We start from the raw sequence: 26,497 nt of genomic DNA, 5'->3' as shown, positions 1-26,497 counted from the left end.
TTTTATAAAGTTATTCAACATATATATTTTGTAATTCTGATAAAAACTGGCCAAGCCAAATCTAACCTACTTTAAGATCTCACATTTTTTTTAAATAACAGCAATTGTTATAGGTATCCAATAAAGCAAAGAAATAGAGTTTAATACTTGTTTATAATGTTATTTTGTTCCTATAAATACATATTTGGATTTTGCATAGAACTTGGTACTCATTTAGATCTCCATTCTTTTTGCGGCGAACCCCACAGCCAAGCATAATTTTTGTATTGAACTTGGCTCTCCTTTTTTACATTTATGTTTTTGATGGGATATCAATACTTTTTGTAAAGAAAACTAGGCAGGTATTGAGATTTAATGTTTTTTCTTGTGTTTCCGCTGCATGTTCTTTGTATTAATTATGTGGTGCCGCGCGCCGCCAACGACACACCGTTGGCCGGTTGTTTAGCGGGTATTACAGGTTTTTTGTATGGGGACCCCCCTATTTTTTCACTTTTTTTATTTTTAGATTTTTCCTACGCTTACACACAATTACCGAGCTGGATTCCAAATTTCATCCTTCTAGGTCATCTGGAAGTAGGTTAGGTTTAGGTACTATATGTCAGTCACAATAAAAAAGAAATTTGTATGGGGACCCCCCCTATTTATTTATTTTTTTTGTTTTTAGATTTTTTCCTACGCTTACACACAATAACCGAGCTGGATTCCAAATTTCATCCTTCTAGGTCATCTGGAAGTAGGTTAGGTTTAGGTACTTATATGTCAGTCACAATAAAAAATGGTTTTTTTGTATGGGGACCCCCCCTATTGTATAACTTTTTTTAATTTTTAGATTTTTTCCTACGCTTTCACACAATAACTGAGCTGGATTCCAAATTTCATCCTTCTAGGTCATCTGGAAGTAGGTTAGGTTTAGGTACTATAGGTATGTCAGTCAGTCTTAAAATTTACGACCTTTTGACCTTCATATCTTTATAACCGTTTGAGCTAGCTTCATGAAATTTGGGCTTCTAGATGTCCTTATGGATATAATTAAACACACGTAGTTTTATGTGTTTACGTTAAAGATGTTTTCAGTTATAGAAGGGTCAAAAGTGGCACCAAGTGGTTCGTGTAATATTACACTTGGCGCTGGCTAGCCAGTTCCTTTGCTTGAACTTGGCTTGACACGCTGCCGCGTGTCTAGATTAGGTTTAGCTCGGTACTTTTACAAATCGAGGTTTTGCACGCGTTTTGGTATTTTATAGGTATCACTCATAAATCGCATCTAAATAAGTACAAAGTTATATCCTAAAAATACCTTCCAGCAGTATTAAATTAAGGAACAAATATTAAGCAGCACGTTACACTGGAAGCGTCAGGGCTATAACCGCGAAAATCGAAGTTCGCAAATTTCGGGGATTTTTCTCTGTCACTCTCTCTGTCGCTCTAATGCCTTCATTGGAGTAAAAGAGAAAGATCCCCGCAATTTGCGAATTTCGGTTTTCGCGGTAGCCGCTCTGATGATAGCGTGACGTCGCAGCAACGACTCAATACACGTGGAACTATAGATAAAATGCTACCTATCATAGACTAGGAATCCCCTAGACCGTGCTTAGAGCAATTATTTCATGCAACCGATGATGCCAAAAATGCGGGGGTGCGCGGGACGCGGTGAGCGAAATCCCGTGCCGTAATTGGTCCGTTCGAAGACACGGACGTCACACTCACACTAAGACACTTTCGACTCGAACATGGAGTAAAGTTACCGTATGCGTGGCAGACGGGGTGCGACTATGCTCAGTCTGGAGGATGTTTTGTCTGTGCTACCTATATTATGATGCAGCGTGAATTGCAAAACCGCCTAGACTGTTTGAAAATACCTGATAAAATATACAAGGCTTTAAACACTGACTCCGACCGACCAAGTGGCGCTTTCTTACATTGTCACTGCCAAGTGTCGGTGCAAACTTAGTGTAGAGTAGACTGGCTACCTATTTAATATTTAAGATATTTTAAGATGACAATTTAACAATAATAAAACAGCCTGTATCTACACTTGAGACACTCTTAATTCAAACTTAAGTTAACATAAATAACCTATCTTCAACACAAACTTCCAAGTGCTTATATTTACTCTGAAGCCGTGAAACTCTCAGTAATCTCAGAATGATCTCTATTGGCCGTAAACTTAATAAAACTAAACTAAAACAATTTGCGACTTCCAATACTCAAGAGCAATCAGTTGAAGCAGTCCTTTGACTGACCTCAGGCGCTCGAACGAATCGAACCTTGTTTCGACTTTAATTAATTGAGATTGTTCAGAATCATATCGTTTATTTTGTCATGAGCGATATTCTGTGATATTGGTATACCAGTCGAATGAGATTTTGCATTTCTAACGATTCTGTCGATGTTGCGTTTTTTGGGCTACCTGACAAAACCGTATAAGTAGTTATTTGCAACCCTTCTAAGGGTATATACCTATGAAAAAATATAAACTTGAAATTGGTAAGTTAATTTTTGGTTTTCAATACTAAAATCTGTAAGCGGCGAAAATCTGTTATTAACTCTTTGAACTCCAAGAACGTTTAAAAGTAAAAGCGTCGTAAGTTGACGTATCCGTACAGGGCTAACAGTAATAACCAACCCTTATAATTTTTAATAACGTACGCTGTTAAAATTAACCTTCTCGCTTTTTAATTGTATTTGCTCGCTGGCGCGAGTGTGGCATGTTTGGATACGTTAACAGCCAAGAACTGTAGATACCTACCTATGTTTGTCCATTTTGTGCTGGAAACGGGGCGACCAAAAGCTTACGCCTATTATAGTATGATGCTTCACGACGCTTACTCCCCGAGAAATAACACCAAGAACCGGTTCCATCTCACGATATTCCGTTGAAAGCCTGTCTCCAAGTCAGCCTGTCAAAACGTATTAGTTTTTCTGGCTTAGCCGCTTATTCAACTATTACCACATAGTTGTTACCATGAATCAACTTAGGTAGTAATTATAGACGGTCAAGCCAAATCTTGTCAGTAGAAAAAGGCGCGAAATTCAAATTTTCTATGAGATGATATCCCTTCGCGCCTACATTTTTCAAATTTGCCGCCTTTTTCTACTGACAAGATCTGCTTGACCAAGTATACTGGATTTTATTCTCAGCTTTTTTCAGTGGTAACAGAGGAGAAAAATCCCAGTTGTTACCAATGGTAATACTTAGAACTTCCCAAAGTTATTCTCATTGACTAAATCAGACTAAATCGAGAGCCATAAATATTAAATACGCAGTCAAGTCAGAGTAATCAACTCAAATTGCTTCGATATAAATGAAAGCTAGTTAAGAGAACAAAAGTTAGGGCTCGATTAATAAATGAGTAATCCATTCTAGATATTTTATTTATGTTTACAAACATAACAAAAGCAACAAGCTGCCATATATTTCAAACAAGCTTATCGGAACATATAACATCACATATATAACAGAAGTTATATAACATAATGTAACTGGAAACACGTGTTTGATTAAACTATGTAGCTGTACACTTTTTAAGAGCCATTTTTATTTAAGAATCCAATAATAATAACAATTCAGCCTATATACGTCCCACTGCTGGGCACAGGCCTCTCATGCGCGAGAGGGCTTGGGCTATAGTCCCCACGCTAGCCCAATGCGGATTGGGTATTTCACATACACCTTTGAATTTCTTCGCATATGCATGCAGGTTTCCTCAAGGTGTTTTCCTTCAGCGAAAAGCTAGTGGTAAATATCAAATTATATTTCGTACATAAGTTCCGAAAAACTCATTGGTACGGTCAGCCAAGAAAGTGGTCTACCACTTTTCGACTCTATCATCCGATTGACTGTACACGACAGGATTTGATCCCGCGACCTCCGGATTGAATCCAAACAAATATAAAAAACATAGAAACCTGTTTTTAGAAATCCATGACTAACATAATCATAATATACATAATAACTTCACAAAAATAATAAATACCATCACATCTTAATTGACAAGCTTTAAGTATCTTTATGTTAATTAATAATTATGTTATTTGCGCACAGAAGCGATAACTATTAGTACTTATACACAAGTAATAATTAGGTCTTAATTATGTTTGGCACATTCTAGTACCCTGATAGTTAAGATAAGACTTCATTAATCATATATTTTTTACATTTTAAATGTTTGAAAGTATTTTGAACTGACCAAACGTGTTGTTTAATGAGAATATTTTTGTTAAGAATTTAAGGTCCATATTTGAACGATTATTTTATTTATTTTACAGACAATATTTATCTCCTATCGTGCGCTATCTTCCGTTCTAGATTTCCACGCTGTTTCCACATTTCCTATAATTTTCCAACTCCGCCCATATTTTTTAACTAGTGTTTTAGTTTTATAGGTAAAATACTTAGCTACAGCCCCTTTTGCTTGTCTGTAATGAATGATAGTGTGGTCATTTTTAAATAACTCAATTTAACTTGTATAATATTACCTTGATCTATCTCCACGTCATACTAGTCTTTGTCATAAGTGAACCTTTATTTTATCTTGCAACTAGAATGCAATTTTAAACTCTAATATTGAGTGAGATTGATTTAATCTTTAGCTAATATCTCTTTACTTCTTTCCATTTCAGCATTACGTTTCTCTACATTTCCTAGTTGTATTCTTTACTGTTGACTACGTGTCACTTACTGTTCTATTGAGAATACAGACTACGAACGCCCTCGTCCGAAGAGGTTCTACTTCTTACTAGTAATTGGACCAACTACATCTAGATCCATCTAGGCCGTATTTAAATCACAGCGCATAATAACCTTTCGTTGCATCTTTAATTACAACACTATTCGTTAGTTATTTACAATTTCATTAGGATCATTTTCCATGATAATTTTTTAGTTTCATTTGCATTTCTCTCATATAACGTGAGAATTATAGGTAAGTAATATTGACTTTTTCGATCATTGTAATCACAAAGTTGAAAGTTAGGCAAAAGTAGGGTAGCTAAGACAAAACTGTTTTTCTTATTTAGGGCTGATTTAGACGGCGCACGAATTCGTATACGATTTTGGTTGATGTGAGGACTACGCGTGACATCCAATTCAGCCGACCAAACAAAAACCGCAATGTAATGAAACTCGCATGCGAGTTCTCGCATCGTCTAAATGAGCCTTTAGGTGCGACACGCACACATTAAACTAGAGGGCGAGCGATGAATGACTCAAAACCAAAAGTTTGTGTATGTGTGCGTGCGAAAGCGGTTGTCATGAAGTCAATATTTTGTTTTAGCAATCCTACCTTTATCTATCTCTCAGCTCTGTGATTGTAATTTGGGATTATTTATACAATGTATCAAGAGGATATTTTACAGTAATAATACATAATCTTTTCTATTTGCAATTGCACATGTATTGCATACCTACTGGTGTTATAAGGATGTTTTTTTCATATGGCATGTTTTTACCCGACTGCGTCAGGAGGGTATCGTTTTTGTACCTAATCAATATCAAATATGACTTGTGAATTGATCCATAGCCCATATTTCAAGTATGGATCTATACCGGTAAAATTCTAAATATTCTATAATGTTCATACTCGTATAATCGAAGACTACAGAATACTCTACAGATTTTGGACACTAATATTTGATATACGTTTTACATATATATAATATATCGGGTGTGGCCTGTAACATGAGCAAATAATTAAAACATAGATTGTACTTCTCAAACGGTGACACTTTTGTTCTACTACTTTTAAAAATTATGAATTATTTAGACTCCCTATTTTTCATACAAAATAAATATTATCTTCAATGGACGCCATCGCCACGCCATATCATTGTGATAGACGTTGCTTGTCACGCCTTAAACAAAACAAAATTCGCAATACATTGCGTCTTAGAATAAACTTTAAAGTGTATTAAAAATCAAACCACAAGTTACGTAGGTTGTTCCATAAGTCTTGCAAAAGTTTAACTTCTTATTAAGCTTTTTCAAAATAAAAACCATCTCTTTACTTCTTCTTCTTCTTCTTAACTGTTAATACACTTATGCGTGCTTTCCAACCATGTATCAAACATGATCTTCCACCGCTCGTTTGTGACAGTGGCGCAGGCTTCATCCCATGCACTCAATAGCTCGTCATCAGTTGCGACGGGCGTCCTTTTAATTGGCTCTTGATAATTGGTCCTTTTAATCGGCTCTCGATCAAAATCGCACGGTGCAAGGTCGAGGCTATAAGACGGATGGTACAGCACAGTAAGCCCCGATTGCTCCAAAAACTCCCGAGTTCTGATCGCACGATTAGCAGGAGCGTTATGATGGTGGAAGTGCTAACTGTCCAGATGAGGGACCCAGAGAGAATAACATAACTTTTTAACTTTTAGGTCTTCGTGTAAAATTGAATTAAGTGTTGATGCACTAATGTGGAGAATGTCCTCAATCTGCCTGCACGTAATTCGCCTATTAATAGTTATCAGTTTTCTAACATCGTCTATGTTTTCTTGGGTCCTGCTTGTAAAGGGTCGGCCCGGTCTTTCGTCGTCGTCTAAATTATAGTTGCCTCTTTGAAATTCCTTGTACCACCTGAATACGGTAGAAAGGGAAGGGCACTCTTTACCAAAGGCACCGAACATTTCCTCGTGGCACTCTTGGTAAGATAAACCACGTTTGAAATTATAATAGAAAATCACTCTGTACTCGCGGTTACCCTTTTCACAATTGTTTCAATCTATTTACCGACTATCACTGCTGGCAGGTTCAGCAAACACATCATGTAAGAACTTGTAATTAGTGTCTGTTGCGGACTCCTTTTCAAAACCTACACTACTTACCTTTTTACATGCCTTACCTATGTATAAAATTATATTTGACGTTGTCATGGTTGAGTGTAAATAAACATGTCAATATGGAAAAGTAGTGATCTTATTTGAGAAAAATACTAAATATATTACAAGTAAGTAAAAATACTTCAAGGTAATGTATTGTGTTACCGGGCGTCGGTAACATAGTGGTCCTTCGAGCCGGATCCAGCGCCGCGCCGCCGTTGACTCCCCTGCATATTGAACCGAACCGAACTGAACCATGTCGGGGCGAGTTACGAGGAGCCGCGCTAAGAACCCAGAACCAGAACCAGAACCGGGTACGTCTGGAAATACGAAGGAACCGATCACCAGTGGCGGGACTTCCATACAAGCCCAAAAGCCGGGCTTGCCCTAAGGCAACTAATTGCCTTACCGAAATTACGTAGTGATAAGATCAATAAAGATTATTTTGAAAATCGCGCGCCAAACGAACCCGTATTATTAAATTCAAGCCACAGCGGCCTCGAACCGCGGCACAAGCGTGTTGCAAAATTATGCCGCGGCGTGGCGCCTCGTCCGCGCGAACTAAATCAGGCGGAGGATGTTCTAGCTATCCTGCTCGAACTCGCACTCGTTGGCTTGCAACCGTGCTTGCTTTTTCGTCCCGCTCTGGGCACTATCAGCCTACAAACCGTCAAAGAACGATGTAACAATTTGTTGGTATGTATAGCAATTTTATAAGACGATTTATGCTTGGATTTTGTGTGAAGTTAGCTGCATAAGTTCGCACAGCGCGCGTTCGCGTTTACTTCAAGTGTATTATTATTTAGTTGAGCCGAGTCAGTGGTCGAGTCGAAAGTAACGAAAGTTTGTTTAAGTGAATTTGATTAAATAGTGAATGTGAATTTGTTCATTGTTGTGGCGCTTAGTTTAATAAGTGTTAACAATGGATCAAGAAGTGGTACCTTGTGACGGTTTGAAATGCGTCCACGTTTTAGTCAACCAAAACAAGGTAAAGTCTTTGACCTTTGTCGAAAAACGGGACCTAATTTCCGCGGCAAAACCAACACCCAGCAATATTATATATATTATATTTATTTTTTTGTGTATTTCTCAGTCAAGTCAGTCGCGTAAGAGAAATTTCTGTAGGGCCGTCTACAAAACTCATTGGATTGTTGGTTGTTCCCATACAAATAAGATGTATTGCTGGTGTTGCATATTTTTTTCGAACGATATTAACGTTTGGAATACTTCTGGCTATAACGATTTAAATAATTTATCTGGAGCAATAAAGAGGCACATGAATTCCGGTAAACATATGTGTGCAGTGATTTCTTTTAGCAACTTTAGCAATTATCTAGTAATAGTATGCCCTCAGTGCGCTATGATTAGCTCGCCTCGTCACGCTAGCAGATGCATTTGACCCCGAAGAGTGAAGATTGGACAGTTATTACGAAAACATATCTTTCGGCTTGCCCTACTCCAAAACCCTAGGCACGCTACTGCCGATCACGTCAACCCCGGTTATAGATAAATTGGATATCATAGGATCGAAGGCAAGTACTGTCAGCTACAATAAATCAGAACGAAACCGAACCATCCGATCTAACAGTAGTAGCTTACTTGTAAGAAAAAAGGAGGCTGAACTAGCGGCTGCGAAACGACTAGCTGAACTGAAGCTAAACTTAGAACAAACCATCATTCAAAAGGAACTAGAAGTTACCTTAGCGCGCCTAGACGCTAGTCGAAGCTATCAATCTCGATCAAGCCGAACTAGTCGAAGCCGCGTCCAGAAGTCGCTGACAACAGAACTACACACGACCGAACAAGACAAACCAGCCCGTCACCATGAACCAGCGAACCATGTGGAACCCGAGCAGAACATCGACCCAGTCCTGAGTGAGAGTGAACTGCCAAATGTCTCAGATGATGATGAACGTCTCCATACTGATCCCAAGCTAGGAGAGATAGCAAATCTGCGTGGTCCGTCTGATCCAAAAGATTTGCCCTACTACAACGGAAACATCAACGAATGGCTCTCATTTAAAGCTGCCGTTGCAGATATCAGAGCCTTATCGACTGAAAACGAACTTATCTCCAAACTTCGACGTTGTTTAAAAGGAGAAGCGCGCATCACTGTCGCTGCCCTTTTAGACACACATGTCTCTGTCACCGAGATCATGGAAGCCTTAGAACTGCGATTTGGCTTGCCGGAACTGATACTCCAAGAAGAATTACAGGCGCTCAGAGACTTACCCAAGCTCGTCGACAATACAGAACTGCTCAGCAAGTTCGCCTACAAGGTTCGTAATTGCGTGTCTACCATCAGAGCCTTTAATAAACCCGAATACCTACACAACATAGAGCTTTTACGAACCCTGAAACAGAAAATGCCCCACCTGAAGACACGCCGGCTTTCCTACGCTCTAGAACATGAGCATGACGATGAACCTGAACTTGTTAAGCTATCAGAATTCTTGAAGAAGGAAGCCCAAACTACGTCAAAGTACTGGATGCACGAGACCACTCGCACCGCAATAAAACCGTTACAGCAGCACAAGACCCATTACGCTATGTCTGAAGATAGCGATTCTGATCCTGAACCCGAACCCTGCTATGCTTCGAATCAGCCCAAAGGTCCCCTTGAAACATTGTGCCTATATTGTAATTCGAAAACTCACCTTCTCAAGAATTGTGAAAACTTTCTCCGCCTGTCAATTGACGATCGATGGGATTGGGCGAAAGAGGCCAAGGTGTGCTTTAAGTGCCTGCGATCCAGACATCATAGAGAGAGCTGCCGAGCCCGCTCGTGTGGCATAGAGGGATGCCGCATGTCTCATAATAGACTGCTTCATTCTCCGGTTCCTCGTCAACTCGAAGTATCAGCTTGCGTACATCCATCAACCTCAAGCCCTCAACCGACCGCGGCGGTAGAAAGCGAGAAACCACCTCAAGAAACGACGGCTTGCAGCAGAACAACCAGATCTCAAGTTTTATTAAAGATCATACCTGTTCAAATCCATGGGCCAGTCAAGTCAAAATTTACGTACGCCTTTCTGGATGGAGGAAGTACGCTCACGCTTCTAAAGCAAGACCTCGCGAATGAAATTGGCCTAAAAGGGATCGCCGAACCATTGAGCCTGTCTGGTGTGAATACCACCTCCGATCATCGTGGATTTGAACGTCTCGACGTAGAAATTACTGGGCCCTCCGACGTGAAACTGAAATTATACGACGTTCGAACCATAGAAAGATTGCCGATTTCCCCACAGACTGTTGCCAATATCGACAAATACGAGCACCTACAGGATCTACCCAAGACTGGCCTATGCTACGAGCATGGAGTCCCAGAGCTCTTGATCGGCCTAGACAATTGGCAAGCGACCATTACCAAGGAGGTTCGTAAAGGAAAGAGGAACGAACCACTAGCCACGCTGACTCCACTTGGGTGGGTAGTGCACGGATTTTCCCATTCGTATGCCAACGCCGTACACTTTGTGGGACTTGCCGACTCTCTCGGAGTCTCAAAGAATAAGTCAAAGGTGAACCGAGAGGATGAAACAGCCATTGATAACTTACCAATGACGAGAAGGAGAGTAGAAGATGGCAAGAGGTCGGAAGTAGGTCTGTTACGAAGAGAAGACAGTCCTGTGATGCCTAAGAGCTTTTCCTATTTTTCAAAGAGTTTGCTATCAATAGAGGGGAAAATAGTCAGAGACTCAATGTACGGCCAAAAATACAAGAATAACGTGGACAACTTTCCTAAGCCATGGGATAAGGACAGCCAATTACGTAATTTTTCGCGGAAAAGAGCCAGAGTCGTGAGCGAAGTAAATCGGAATCTCACCCAGCTTGTTTTGTTTAATGGCAAACATCTATATGTGAAGTTACTTTCCCTACTGCGTCATCCCGATCTAGCTAACTCTGGAAATAATGAGCCGATCGTCAACTCCTTACGCCAGGAAGACATAATAATTAGAGTTTTCACAGGTGGAGGACAGTAAAGGTCGTGTACGGGTCGCCGACGTCCGCACTGCCGGGGGAGTGCTGCGGCGCCCCGCTGTGAAGATTGTCCGCCTTCCGACTGGTGTTGAATGCGCTTAGTCGCGCATTCCCGGGGGAATATGTTGCGGACTCCTTTTCAAAACCTACACTACTTACCTTTTTACATGCCTTACCTATGTATAAAATTATATTTGACGTTGTCATGGTTGAGTGTAAATAAACATGTCAATATGGAAAAGTAGTGATCTTATTTGAGAAAAATACTAAATATATTACAAGTAAGTAAAAATACTTCGAGGTAATGTATTGTGTTACCGGGCGTCGGTAACAGTGGCAGATAACCATACGCTCAGTCATACATGTCAAAGCTTGTTAGATTCCTTCCATTGCAAGACTTATGGAACAGCCTACGTATTTTTAAAAGTCGCTGAACAAATGTTAGTCAGTATGAGGAGTACAGCCTACAGTTTAATTTTTTTGCTCATATTACAGGCCACACCCGGTATATATATCTAAATTCACTGTACTCATATAACATTCTTTATCTACACACATATCATAAACTGTCTATGATGCCTTCAAAATTCGTAAATAATGGCCAACATTACGATAAACTATTTTGTTACAGCAAATTTCTTATCTGTGAAAATGTGGTAATAGCTTCATTACTATATCAAAATCGATTTGGTAATGCATTTCAAATTTCGAACATCTCTGAATAAAAAGCAATTTGATTTGACCCCTATTCTAATATCAGTTGAGATGACGTTTTTTTCGAAATCAAATGACAATTGCATACAATATTGACAAATCTCGCATGTAAGTTGGTATCGGACGATATGGTAATCGACCCCGACTCTAGTTTGTCTCTGAATAAAAAAAAAACTACGGATGCGTGACGTGCGTGAAAAAAGTTTTCATTTGCCGCCATTTGACGTACAGTTTATCTTTTAATTAGTTAATAAGTAAAAAAATAATTTGTTTTGTTGTTTTTAAAGGAACTATAACAAATGTTTCGTGTAAAATGTGCGATAAAGATATTTGGGAGACGCCATCTCATATCCGCGAGTTCCGCCAGAGAGCAAAGTCGGCTGTAATATGAAGTTAGTGAATATATCATAGAAAGTTTATAATATGTGTGTAGATAAAGCAGTGTATGTAACTGTACATAATTAGGCATTAAAATACTCGTGTGATACTATTATGAAACTCATTTCATTCGTTTCATAAACCCACACTCGTATTTTAATGCCTTTCATTATGTAGCAGTCACATAAACTACTATTACATTCAATGCACGCAATAGTGAAGTTTTATTTTTATATGTTCACAATAATATATTAAATAAATGAGAGCAGAACAAGAAAATATATTTTTTTAAGTTATTCTACTATAAGTTACTACACTGACACAAAAACGCTAAATATGAGATTACCCATGTATATATAACATAGAATAGTATATAACTACCACAAAATAAGAAATACAGTTTGGTCCTATTGGTAGGTATCTTCTTAATTAGTAACAGCAAAAAGAAAAATGTTACACAGCATTTCCCCTTTACTTTCATATTCGTTGTCCTTACATTTAAAACTGAACCTTAACGTCTGTACAATAGAGTATATTTTTCTGTGAACTTGCTTAAAGACGGCTCTGTCCATGCATAATTGCACCTTAAGTACTAGTATACTAAAATTAAAGACTCGCTACATGCGAATACGTAGCATTCTCTCTGGCACACTTGTCTACGGCGTGTAGGTGTGACAGAGAGCACACTACGTATTCGCGTGCAATGACCGTTTAATTTTACAATTTTACTTTAGGCCGAAATCTAGCAGATTGTAGCATCAGTCATTCGCGTCTGTCTTACTTACTAAACTGGATCTTAATTTCTGCACAGTAAAGTCACTTTTTGCTTGGTACACAATTTTATTCACTATACACTTTATCAGCCGGTCAACTTCCACTGAAAATTGCACCTTAAACACTGCACACAGGGTCCATTACAGGCCAAGCAAGCAGAAGGCCAGCAAATTAGAGCATCAGTCGTCCGCGTCCTCTTCGGACATGTCCTCCTCGCTGGTGCACTCTGGTTGGGAGGACTCGGAGAGGCAGCGGTGGCAGTCGCACACAAATAGGTAGTTTTGGGCGAGCTCCTGTGGAGAGAAAGTTTGATTATAGATCATCATCATCATCATCATCTCAGCCTATATACGTCCCACTGCTGGGCACAGGCCTCCTCTCGAGCGCGAGATGATTATTATAGATGGGAGAATTTATTTTACTGCCTTTTAAAGTTTATAAATAGTATACATGCGAGTAGAGGTAGCCCGTTTTTAAACGGCGCGCTCAACCAAAGCACCAACTTTTACATCTAAAGTATCATAGAGGCAATGCACACAGATGAAACCAAAGTGGGTAGTTTGGCCGTGTTTGTGACGAATAACCTACGATTTGCTAGTAGATTATTTTGTTACTTATTCGATTGTTTGGACGCACGCGCTCGCCCAAATCGCTGATACAGATATTCTCCCCACGCTTGATGGCCTGACCATATAGGTTTGATGGCCTAAGTTGTAGTCAGTAGTTGCCGTTGCCGTTACAGTTTCGTGAGCAATTGCGGCTATAGGCACTTTGGAACGTGATTTCATCCATACTAATATTATAAATGCGAAAGTGTGTCTGTGTGTTTTTCTTTACGTCTTCACGCTTAAACCCCAATTTGGCATGGAGATAGTTTGAGTCCCGGGGACATAGGGTAGTTTTTATCTCAGAAATCACTTTTTAAGGGGGTTGAAAAGGAATCAATAAAAAGCATTGGATAAAAAATAAGCTACCCAAATTACTAACTCCACGCGGACGAAGTCGCAGTCGCGGGCAAAATCTAGTATAAAAGAAATGTGACTCACTTTCTGTCTAGAATGCCTTGACCTCTGCAAGAAGCACTCGTCCAAGTAGCTGATACAGATCTCTTCCCCAGGCCGTATAGGTTTGATGGCCTTAATTGTAGTCAGTGGTTGCCGTTCGAGAACGTACACTTTAGCGAACCACTTTTAGGCACTTTGAAACATGATTTCACTTTCACTTTCAAAAATGTGTGTTTTCGGTGAAGGAAAACATCGTGAGGAAACCGGACTAATCCCAATAAGGCTAGTTTACCCTCTGGGTTGGAAGGTCAGATGGCAGTCGCTTTCGTAAAAACTAGTGCCTACGCCAATTCTTGGGATTAGTTGCCAAGCGGACCCCAGGCACCCATGAGCCGTGGCACAATGCCAGGACAACGCCAGGAAGAACAAGAAATGTGACTCACTTTATGTCTAGAATGCCTGGACCTCTGCAAGAAGCACTCGTCCAAGTAGCTGATACAGATCTCTTCCCCAGGCCGTATAGGTTTGATGGCCTTAATCGTAGTCAGTGGTTGCCGTTCGAGAACCTACACTTTAGCGAACCACTTATAGGCACTTTGAAACATGATTCCATATAATAAATGTGACTCACTTTCTGTCTAGAATGCCTAGACCTCTGCAAGAAGCACTCGTCCAAGTAGCTGATACAGATCTCTTCCCCAGGGCGTATGGGTTTGATAGCTTTAAGTTGTAGCCGATGGTTGCCGTACGGGAACGTGGACTCGGCGTTGGGCGCGCAGTTGTGGTTGCAGGCGCTTTGCAGCTTGAAGAGTCCGGAGCCTTCGGTGTTTAGGAAGGAGCCGGATTCTGGAAATTGACAATGTTTGTCTAATAAGAATATTGAACCGAATGTAATGTTCTGGGACGATCTTAGGTAACTATAGGGATGACAGCAATAACAAGATGTATTTATATCTCTTAGTGCCACTTGCACCATTCCACTAACCCGGAGTTAACCGGTTAAACCTGGCATTACCATGGTTACCAGTACAATTTGACACTAGGTTAACGATTTAACCGCTTAATCCCGGGTTATTGGAATGGTGCAAGTGGGCCTCATAAACATAAACAGACCCATGTTCACAAACACCAACCTATCACAAATATGTCTTTTTAGAATATTTTTAGAAGATTAACTTCTTAATTGGTTAATATTCAATTTATATTAATCAGAGCTGACCTACATTTTGAGGTCAATATGAAACAACTCAGAATTCCTCAAAAATTATGGACATGACTGCCTGTTCGCCGGACATTATCAGCCTGTCAGATGTTCAGAACTGTCACCTTTTGCGTTTAACTGATAGGCCGATATCGTCCGGCGAACTGGTAATCAGTGGGCCCCAGTGTAATAATAGTTTATTTGCAAATAAACGATTATGCCTACCTTCCTGCACTTTATCATACATCCTGGTGAGGAACAGGTCGAGCTGCCTCCTCTCGTCGTCGGAGAGGGTCAGTTCCACCACCGAGTTGACCCACATGGCTAAGGGGCTGGTGCCGATGCCTTGCCCGTTTGTCCCCACAAGCGCCATTAAGCTGCAGAAGCCGTCAGGAGTGAGAAACTGGAAAAAAATATGTGAATTAAAAACTTATTTCGAAAAACAGATGTTTCCATTATTAGAAGTATAGAAATGGTATAAAAATGCAGCCTTTTTACCTAAGCTTTGATATAGAGCAAAGGTTTCTAACTATGGTCCCTGACAAAAGGCAAATTCTTGGGGCAAGACATTAGCCTGTCCACATAGAGCGAGCATACGCGCGAGGAAATTTCGTCGCGCACAAAACGGCCATTGCAAACGTGCGTCGCGCGCACGGCCTAGGCCGAGTCACGTCTACACTGGCCGTTTTGTGCGCGACGAAATTTCTTCGCGCGTATGCTCGCTCTGCGTGGATCCGGCTAATCAAGTTGCAATGCCTGGTACACTTTGCTTATGACCACACTTAATGAAATATGACAACATGTGGTTCAAATTCAAAAGGAGTGTGAGTGGAACTTTTTAGTTCTGAGTAACTTTCTGTAGAAATTGGATGTTACCTCTTGCACAGCATCCCCGTTAACAACATTAGCCGTAAGCTCCCTCAACATATTAAGCTGATCCACAAACTGGTCTCCAAGTAACTTGTGCATGATCTCCTCATCTTCATTCATTGTGCGGTGGCAGAACTGCTTGATCGTGGCGACGGCCAAACTCGGGTCTGAGCTCTGCTGGATGTAGGCTAGTATTCGGACTAGGAGCATGATACTGGTTGTTTCTGGTGGGTAGTGGAGGGGCCTGGAAAATAAAATGAGGAGTTATAACATTATTTTAATAGCAAGTTTTTGTTTGTTTATCACTTTACCTATTCAGTACATAATAAGACAAAGTTAAAACACACTTAAACAATTTCTTGCTATTTGTTTTCTGATGTGCAAAGGACTTGACCACTGGGTTGTGTAATAAACTTTATTCTATGTCTGTTTTGGAAAAGGACTAACGGCAGACCATCAAAGCATTTTTATGAAAATAAAGTACTCTAGATTTATTTACTGTCATTCTGTTAGGTATATGTTTTATGCAACAGTTGAGTTTTTTTTTTATTCATACAATACATTTAACAATAAATTACTAAGGGATCAACAAAGTTATCCAACTATTTGTTCTTATGTGCTTCAAATAAAGACTACTCACTTCCAAGCCTCCAACAGCACAACAATAGGATGCTGCAAATCATTCGGGTCATAGCATATTGTCCTGTGGTACTTCGCATATGCCTGCTGCCGGCAGCTCTCCGAGCAGTAATAGGCTCCGCACTGGTCGCAACTTGTGATGTTGTCGAGACACATGTCGTAGCAATCTGGATGTGGGAGCACCATATCTGGGTTGGCTGAGAGACGCCTCACATTTTGCTCGGGGGTTTCTAAGGGCCTAGGAGTAAATTTTAAGGTTAGAAATGATTGACATGTAGGATTTTGAATAGGAAAAGACTTTTATTATTACTTTGTAAAGATAGGCCAGTATCATGTCTGTGTTTGTGTGTGATTCAGATAAAACATATCAAAAAATGTTTAATCACTTAGAAATCTATAAATGGTAACTGCTCGAAATCATTTTAGTCATCTTAAATAAAGATACAAAAATATACCTGACTTTTAAAAATTAAAGTAAGTATGTTAACTTTACTAACCTCATACAATGATCACATGCTATGTATTTATATGCAGCGTTCCACGCGAACTGGCATGATACCAAAGGATCCTCCTCCAGAATTATATCACCTGGTTCGTAATTCTTTGTAGAAAACATCGCTTTACCCTGCAAATAATACAATTAATAGAAAGAAGTTCATTAATTACGTCCTATAACAATTTACCAGTGTGTTTGCTACCATACCTTTTTACTGTTACATGTCTTTATTTCGAAGCCAGCCATTTTGATATTAGCTCTTCGGGAGCCTTTTCACTTTAAACGTAACCAAATGTATTTATAATATTAGGAATTATTTCAATTTGAAATTACTATCGCAAAAGCCGCGATTAGCAAAAAAATGGTGGCAGGGGGGAGAGGAGAATACAGTGAACGGGTCGGGGAGGGGACGGGTTAACAACGTCAATTTTAAGAACCAATTTACGCAGAATTTGACTCATAGAGTTACGCTAGACATGATCAAAATAGGCTAGGGAGTAAAATAAACATAATTTTCAATATTAATACTAATAAAATTCCAAATATTTACTATATATGTACAAGTAAACCAATCGAAATACAAACAAGCGTCTATTGCTTAATCTGCGTAGACAGAAACGCTACTACTCGTAGTGGTGTCCTTAATGCAAACTATCATTAAATTAAGAATATTAATGATATTATAATAATAATGTTTAAGATTTTTTTTTCAGTTGGACCATGCTAAATCGCTTTACGTACCTTACTTTACTTAATTCAGTAGGTAACTGACGACATGGACGCCGCAATACGTCCGATGAAAATAAGATGCAGGGCTATAACCGCGAAAATCGAAGTTCGTCAATTGCGGGCATTTTTCTGTCACTCTAATTACGTCTTAATAAGATTAAAAGAGAAATATCCCCGCAATTTGCGAATTTCGGTTTTCGTGGTAGCCCCTCAGATCTCTGTCTAACGGTCATCAAAACCACATCTAACTCATGAGACGTGAGCAGGACTACCCTACATTTAACTATAACAACAACAACAACAATATTTATGTGAATATTTGTGTGTGTGTTTTTCTGTTTTGAACTTGTTAAATAAGGATAAATATATTATAATTCTATCTACAATCGTGAGCATCGTGGTCACCCTACAACACCTTAAATCGTTATGACAGGATTTTTATGAATAAAAAAACTGGAAGAAAAGTAGTTTGTCAAAGGACTTTCTCATTTCAATCATAGATAGAGAGAATCATTATATCTTTGTTTTGCACCAGTATTAGCACCCAAAAGAAAAGGATGAGTACAGTTTTCCTGGTTCTTACTGACTGACAAATTGGTTTGACCAACTGTAATACATAAATTCCATTATTACTGAATTGTGATATCTATAAATAATTAACAATATCTAGGAGACCGAGCGTTACTGGGAAAACGCGCATTTTTGAATTTATATATGCTCAAAAATGCGCGTTATCCCAGAGATAAGACCTAGCTAGATTGTTTTATCGCCCCCAACCCCCATATAGCAAATTTCATCGAAATCGTTTGAGCCGTTTCCGATATCCCCGAAATAAATAAATAATAAATAGATACGTCTACATATATATAAATAAAGTTGGTCAAGCAAATATTGTCAGTAAAAAAAGGTACGAAATTCAGATTTTCTATAGGACGATAACCCTTCCCGCCTACATTTTTTTGCCTATAATATAACCATGTAGTCCATGACAACGACGATGAAAAAATCATACTTATTCCGAAATGTGACGAAAACCATACTATATCTGACTATATCTGTCTATATGTATTGATTGAAACATTCATACTATTTGTTACAATACAATTTCAGAGAATAGTACCTACTTATTTGAAAATTTGCATTATAAACGCCTTCACAGAAATGTCAGAAACAATAAAATTAATCCTTGAGATACCCGTTTCAAATTTGATTCAATATGCCTTCTCGGAAAGTTTTTTAAATGTTAGGCACATTATGGTAGCCTATTATTGTTAGACTGTAAATTTGCATTAAAATAGCCATAGCAAATAGCAAACCTATAGAAAGCACTTACATAGTACAATAAGTATAATCCATTATTAGATTTAAGTGCCCTTGATGGATATTAACTATGAGTTACCGTCATGTGAATGCTGAATAATGCGTTAGCAAGTACAAAAGCGGTCAATATGTTACAAAATAATATTTTTGTTTTTAAAAGTTTACAGGTACGTGTCAGTCAGAATTTTACAATCTTGTAGTCATTTTAGAGTTGTATGCCTCAACTTGATTTATTGTATCAAACATAGGTAATGTTTTGGTCTCTGGGGTGAGTTGTACTAATAAAGCAGACATGGTCGCCAAGGCAGCAAATAGTATCGATGGCAGGGCAGGAAGTATGTCTATCTAAAAACAAAATTAAAAACAATTTTTAGTCTAGTTACTAGTAGTCTATCTGATATATTTTTAAAAAAACATATAAGAGAAGAGTATAACTTACAAATAACAAAGTGAAAGGTGATAAAGTACTACCGACTCTTGAAAATGTATTGCCAAAACCAGCCAAAGATCCTCTCACGCTGGTAGGAAACAATTCTAAGCTGTACGTGAAGATTCCAGTAAAACATAATGCAGCTCCAATTTTCCCACATAGAAAAAGAAACAATTTCAGCCATATCATCGCTGTAATAAATAAATCAAATATGTACATATTAAACTTTTTAAACAATAATACTTGTCCAATATTTTAAATCGATACATAATTTAAAAGACTTACCATCTGGAGTAAACGCCTGTGCTAGTAAAAATACAGCGCAAAAGATAAAGCCGCATTGTAAAGAACTTCTTCTACCAAATTTTGGAAAGGTAAAATATGCTATGATATCCCCGGGAAGCGATGCCAATGAAGTCAACAGGAAGTTCACGTATTTATCTCCTGGTAGATATATAGATTGCATAGCTACGCCATAATATACTAATCCACATGTGAAAAAACAGAACGAAACAACAATTACACGAATCATTATTTCTTTGGAATTGATGATCTCCTTAAAACTTTCTTTTTCTTTTTGAGATACTACGTTAAATTTTGATCGCAAATCGTCTTCACTGATATTATCTATATCTTCATTCGATAATGTCAGTTTATTAATCTTGGCAACTGTTTTATATGTTTTCCTTGCTTCAAAGGCCTTTCCATGCAACAACTGCCATCTGGTACTCTCGTGCAGGACAATTATGTAAGAAATAAATAATATAACAGGGGCGTATGTTGCTAGTAATAATGCCTTCCATTGTTGAAATCCCATTGCTAGAAAGCCAAATACGATTTCGCCGAAGTATGTAGCATACGAAAATATAACACCAGTTAAGACTCTTTTGGTCTCACCACCAACTTCAATCACTGTAAGTAAATTAAAATAAAGACATTCAGTGTTTTGATAGCAAAACTAAGGGTCTATAAAACTGAAATAGACTTGAGCCGTTTGCTGTTGAATTTGAAAAATCCAATATCAATGACACATAATTTAGCAGCGCTATTATAACGCAAGATATCGTTATAAAATAGCAATGGGATTGAAAAAATATTGGTGGATATATGGTTAGTTTATGATTTAATTACCGATATAATTGGCATACGAGCAGGGGCCGTTACTAGTATAACTAAAGGATAATGATTCATCAGATTAGCTAAATTAAGTGCAATAATATACATAAAAAACTGAGATACCGAAAGTGATTAGGTACCGATTATTTGGTATGAAAAATATAACGGTATTCAGTCCCTGCATACAAGTAAGTGTATTGGTCTAACTAAACTTATCGTAAAATTTTTGTTTATTACATAACTTACTCAAGATGATGGCTACAGTATACAGTCCAGATGAGATTAATGATTCCAAAAATTCCAATCCAACGTAAACATAAAAGTTTGAAGCAAATAATTTTAACGATCCGATTGATCCTCCGACTGCACAAAAAATAAGCATTGTCTTTCTTCCGAATCTAAAAAAGAAATGGTTATAACTGATTACAGATGACATAGGTCGTCCAAAATATATAGGGGTCTTAAATAACCATTTTTTGAAAATATTTATGTTTTTGGAAATAAATGCTCTGAAAGAAAAAATACTAACCATGTGTGTTAAAAAATTAATGTGAAAAAAATGGGGTTATTTAATTTCCTTAGGTATACAGGGCGTCCCGTCCCAAGACTATGGGACATCAAGGGAAAGTACCTTAAATATCGTAGATAGGATATTTTGCTGAAAGAAGCAATTATTTTAATTAAATATATATAATTAAATATAAAATAATTTAAACTGCATTCATAGATTTTAAATAAATACATGGTTGAACCGGGAATCGAACCCGCTACACGAGAAAAAAAAATACCCTAAAGATTTATCATACCGATCGAAAGGCTTCATCATAAGGATTATTTTTGCTAAATAACATAGTGTCATAAATAAAAGGAAGACCATGAATTTGAACATTTGATGTGAAATTTAGCGAAATAATCAAACAGTGCGACTTTGTATTCAACAGAATGGGACTCATTTTGAACATTTGATAAATTAAATTTATTAATTTTAATTAAAAATGTTAAAATTCCTGGTCTTCCTTTTATTTATGACGCTATATTATTTAGCAAAAAATAATCCCTATGATGAAGCCTTTCGATCGGTATGATAAAGCTACAGGGTAATTTTTTTTTCTCGTGTAGCGGGTTCGATTCCCGGTTCAGCTGTGTAATTATTTAAAAAACTATGAATGCAGCTTAATTTTTTTTAAATTAAAATTATGTTTTCTTTCAGCAAAATATCCTATCTACGATATTTAATGTACTTTCCCTTGATGTCCCATAGTCTTGGGACACCCTGTATATTATAATTAAATAAAAAAATGCTTGATACCTGTCTGCCATGCAGCCCATTATTATCATTGAAAATATCATTCCGATGTTATGGGCGCTGCCTATTTAGGTGTCCGTGCCTTCGCTTGAACCACATTATGAGATAACACCCTTGTAACTCAGCCCTAATCAAGCGAATTCATCAACTAGTAGCGCCATCTATCGCGCCATTCAAGTACTAATGTCGCCCGGTTGCCAGCGCTCGGCTGCTTTCTCTTCAGTACGCTTTTGTAACTCAGCCGAGCAACACGTTTACAAAGCAAGTTTAAAAAGATCGAGAAATTTAAATCGAAAAAATATTTTGAAAATCTCCGACTTCGTGACATTCCGCTCGGTGCCCATGGCCCAGCGACGAGACGCAGTGACCTTTCTACAGGCACCGTCATAAAAAGTACACGGGTACTTACGCCTCATGGCCTTGTCCTGTGGGACAACAAGCGTCGTCCCGTGAGACGACATGGCGTCGTCCCGTGAGACGACAAGCATCGTCTCGTGTCTCGTGAGACGACAAGGCGTCGTCCCGTGAGACGACATGGCGTCGTCCCGTGAGACGACATGGCGTCGTCCCGTGAGACGACAAGGCGTCGTCCCGTGAGACGACAAGGCGTCGTCCCGTGAGACGACATGGCGTCGTCCCGTGAGACGACATGGCGTCGTCCCGTGAGACGACAAGGCGTCGTCCCGCAAGATGACATGGCGTCGTCCCGCGAGACGACATGCGTCGTTCCGTGAGACGACATGGCGTCGTCCCGTGATCGTCCTGACAGACGACATGGCAGCGTCTTGCAAGACAACGAGCATCGTCTTGTTAAAAGACCTTGTGACATTCCGCTCAGTGCCCGTGGCCCAGCGATGAGACTAAGTGAGCTCCTATAGCCATCATCATAAACAGAATACCTACGGGTATAAATGGCACATGGCGTCGTCCCGTTGGACGACAAGCGTCGTTGCGTAAGACGACATAGCATAGTCCCGTGAGTTGACATGACATTGTCCTGTGGGACATCAAGCGTCGTCCTGTAAACAATAAGGCGTCATCCTGTGATACGACAGGCATCGCGATGAGTTATGTCATCATGTGAGAAGACATTTCACCATCTTGTGGTCGTCCCGTAAGAGGATATTGCGTCCTATGGGCTATTGGACTACATTGCGTTGTTCCATAAAACTACATTTTGTCGTATCGTGAGAAATTAATGCGTCGTCCTATGAGACGATATCGCATCGTCCTCTGAAAAGACATTGACATTGAAATGACATCAGTCTCATGGTCTACCTACCACTAATACGGTAGCGGACGTCTTATTGGTCGCTTTATCGTTCGATGTCTGCACGGCCGGACTCGCATTTAAGGTCTGCATGGTCATGAACCAATGTGCGACCCAGTCAGTGGGCGTCATCATCATTGTAGCTGACCAAATGGTGTGTCACCTTTTAGAACGACGAGCAGCAGAATTTCTATTGGCGGGTTTGGCGCGAAATTGATAACGAAATGTAGTTACAGTAATTGTTTCAACCTGCCGGGGAAAAAGGCAGGTTTCCGTCTTGGTCGTGTACAAATGTTGGTCTTGGTCGATAACTGCCATCTCAATTGCCGTGAGATACCAAACAAACCAAAAATATACATTCTGAGGATCCTAAACTGAATGACTAACTGGCCATGGAAAATAGCAGTTAAGAAACTGTGAAAAGGGAAGAGTACAAAGTGAAAAACCGTGTGTTATACTTTGCCCAACTAGATCCTATACCAAAAGGAGAGAGGGGGAGGGAAGAAAAATTGACGTTAGCTTTAAAGAAGGAAAGAAGACTAAAGCTCTCGCTTCTAAATAGGAATACCAATACACGTATAATGCCAATTCATTAACGGCTCTGTCATAGGCTTACAAAGGATATCTCTTTATTGCGGCTCTAAACCTGAAAATAAATAAAGAGTTAATGATATATATGACTGTATAATCGTCGCACTAAATCCCTCTCTTAAATGATGAATGACTATGCGACTTAATAGTGTCTTTGGGAATACTGAAGCATCTCTAAATATTGACAATTAGCTAAAAAATTGCGACCTGTCACAGATAAATCTTTTACTTAGGTTAAATCGTCTACTATGTAGCTGTGAAACTGAGACCACTGAACTAAGAGTAATACCTAGAAAACACAGGGGCAGGATCGCATTCCGTCCATGAGACCGAACTGACAAAGGCATTTTTAATGCTGTAAGCAACAAGCTCCACTTCGGAAGAGTATCTAAGCAGCGGTTTGTCAATCAACCTGCGCCGTCGGTATAACAATCATGCATCATAAAACGTTGACCGTAAACGTTACATAGTTCAATTTCAAAGGAAATGAACTCCTACTGGTGATATAACTATCGGAAACAGACGGCATTTGTAGGAGGTGCTTTTACATAATGTCTAAAAGGACCTTATATAGTACAATATTAATTTAGTACAGCAATCCGCATAGTTACCCATGATTTTTAAATAGGACGTGAAACATCGGCTTCTATAGTGGTAAATGTTATGCCTATGTAGACGATGAAGCACCCCTTCAAATTATGTAAATAAATAAAGAATTAATGAAAAGATTTTTCGGTAGTTTAGTTAGAGTGGAGTTACTGATTCTGTTTCGAAAAATCGCGTATTGAATTAGAGGTGAAGCCGACTAAGGGACTAAACTGTCGAATCAACAGCCACGGTCCACGGCTTTACCTACATCTAAACGATGATTGTTTAATTTTTCCAAATAGATAACTTAAAATGAAGTCACTTCAGAAACTTTGAAACCAAGTGGACTGCGGAGCAAGCCAATATACATACAAATGTACAACGTACGTAAACGTACATACTATCCGTAATATGTAGAAAATATTTGCAGGCAGTCACCGATAGCAGATACCGGATTCTGAAAGAACACGGACCAGAAATATCCTTCTTTCGATTTCCAGATGAGAGGCTTCCTTGGCAGATAAGGAAGTACTCACATGATTTTATAAAGAATAACAACATACGGTGGTTCAGGCAAAATGCAAGATCTAAGCGAAATGTGATCCTGGTAGTGAATCAAGACTACAAATATGTTCGCCGGTTAAATAGAGCCTGCAATTTACTCTGAAAATCAACACTAGTTCTGCCGACATTGCAGCATTGCCAGATCTAAGTACTACAAGCTTAGCTGAAAGGTAGTAGTCCAGGGTTTACAGCTTACTGTTGTAACAAGTCTCGTAGGGCATGTAATTGGAAACATCATCGTCAATGCAATCAATTAGAGTTCCAGGTGTAGTACCCTACAAAATCATCGTGTCTTGGTTAAAGGGCAGATGTGCTGCTAATAGAATTACAGCATTAGTTGTGAAGACAACTACAATTCATATATTTATATATTCATGATAATATGCTTACATCATTGCATATGAGATATCTGTAGACATATATCAGTGTTACGTCAGGCGTAGCTCACTCCGCGATTTTGTCGCGTCGCTCCAAGTAAATGCGGCCCACACCAATTTTGGTGTCTAGCACTAGTAGCTGCCGCGCACCGCTATGTAACGGACACCTGCTCGCGTTTGCGCCACCTTGCGGTCATAATCTGTCGTAATAGACGCGTTTTGTTAGAGAGTGAACCTTCTGTACCTACAGTACATACTATTATTTATTCTATGATTACGTCAAGGTAGTGACATAAATATAATATGTCGCAGAGAGGCCAAGATCATCAAATAATCGTTTATTTGTGGGCATCATGATGCCTAATTAACCCTAGGGTTCCCTCACGACAATAAAAACAGTCTAAAATCAATTGATACACAACTTAATTGAACGAAAGCCAATAAATATCATACAACGTCCTTGTATTGCTAAATTTCTAACCAAAGTACCTACAAATTATTAATAATAATAATTCAGCCTATATACGTCCCACTACGGGGCACAGGCCTCTTCTCACTCGCGAGAGGGCTTGGGCTAGGGTCCCCATGCTGGCCAAATGCGGATTGGGGCTTCAAAGTACAAATTAAGTAATCAAATTAATATTTGGTAATTAATGCGTCTACACATGTTAAGGTTTGACAGGAATTGTGCCACAGCATCGCCCGCGCGCGCCGTTGCTGGCGCAGCACTTGAGATTAGATGATATCATGAGACACCCGTGGCTTGTGCAACTACAATGCTATAATGCCAAGAACTTATTGGTTCTCACCATATACAAATAATAATAATGTTTTAATTTTTCTGGGTGTGACGAAAGTTTCGCAATTGGTTTGAAAAGGTTGTACTCTTTTCTTAGTCAAAGAGTCTTCCACCATCAGTCAAGAGGTTTTTACACTCTTATAGAAGATTGTATGTATACGAAAGCATTAAAAACTCACAAATCGTGCTAAGTCTAACAATAAAGCATCGTACAATCCATTACCAGCGCGCGAACCATAAAATCTTCAGTTTGGGAATCAGCTTACCACCAGAAAGAGTGAACATTAAACAACCTACAATTACAAGCCTTTGTTATAATTAGCCTAAAAATTATAGGTGAAGGCATTGGAATTATTCAAAGATTAAAAAATCTTCTAAAATATCCTACATGGTAGACGGATCTTCAGTCTACGCACAATATCATGGAGAGATGTCATCCACAACAACTGGAGTTGTCAGCATCACTTTAGATTCATAATCATCGCCTTCATACGATTGTCACCTGCGTGTCAGTGATTTTGTTCATTCGTTAAATAC

General features: G+C 38.9%; 2 protein-coding genes across 2 annotated transcripts; both read right to left on the bottom strand.

Moving 5' to 3' along the window:
- Positions 1-11,923: 11,923 nt before the first annotated feature.
- Positions 11,924-17,238, bottom strand: LOC134667941 (histone-lysine N-trimethyltransferase SMYD5). The gene is made up of 7 exons (XM_063525361.1): positions 17,078-17,238; positions 16,872-16,999; positions 16,376-16,612; positions 15,742-15,979; positions 15,091-15,268; positions 14,296-14,510; positions 11,924-12,953 (listed from the first exon to the last, which is right to left on the bottom strand). Exons 1-7 carry the CDS (start codon positions 17,114-17,116, stop codon positions 12,840-12,842), a joined length of 1,149 nt encoding a protein of 382 aa, XP_063381431.1. The 5' UTR covers positions 17,117-17,238; the 3' UTR covers positions 11,924-12,839.
- Positions 17,239-18,977: 1,739 nt separating this feature from the next.
- LOC134668250 (organic cation transporter protein-like) lies at positions 18,978-20,255 on the bottom strand. The gene is made up of 3 exons (XM_063525741.1): positions 19,635-20,255; positions 19,359-19,540; positions 18,978-19,264 (listed from the first exon to the last, which is right to left on the bottom strand). Exons 1-3 carry the CDS (start codon positions 20,164-20,166, stop codon positions 19,106-19,108), a joined length of 873 nt encoding a protein of 290 aa, XP_063381811.1. The 5' UTR covers positions 20,167-20,255; the 3' UTR covers positions 18,978-19,105.
- Positions 20,256-26,497: the final 6,242 nt, after the last annotated feature.

The sequence above is a fragment of the Cydia fagiglandana genome, chromosome 10 (genome assembly GCF_963556715.1).
Source record: "Cydia fagiglandana chromosome 10, ilCydFagi1.1, whole genome shotgun sequence".
NCBI lineage: Eukaryota > Metazoa > Arthropoda > Insecta > Lepidoptera > Tortricidae > Cydia > Cydia fagiglandana.
This window is presented reverse-complemented; position numbering and strand designations above follow the sequence as displayed.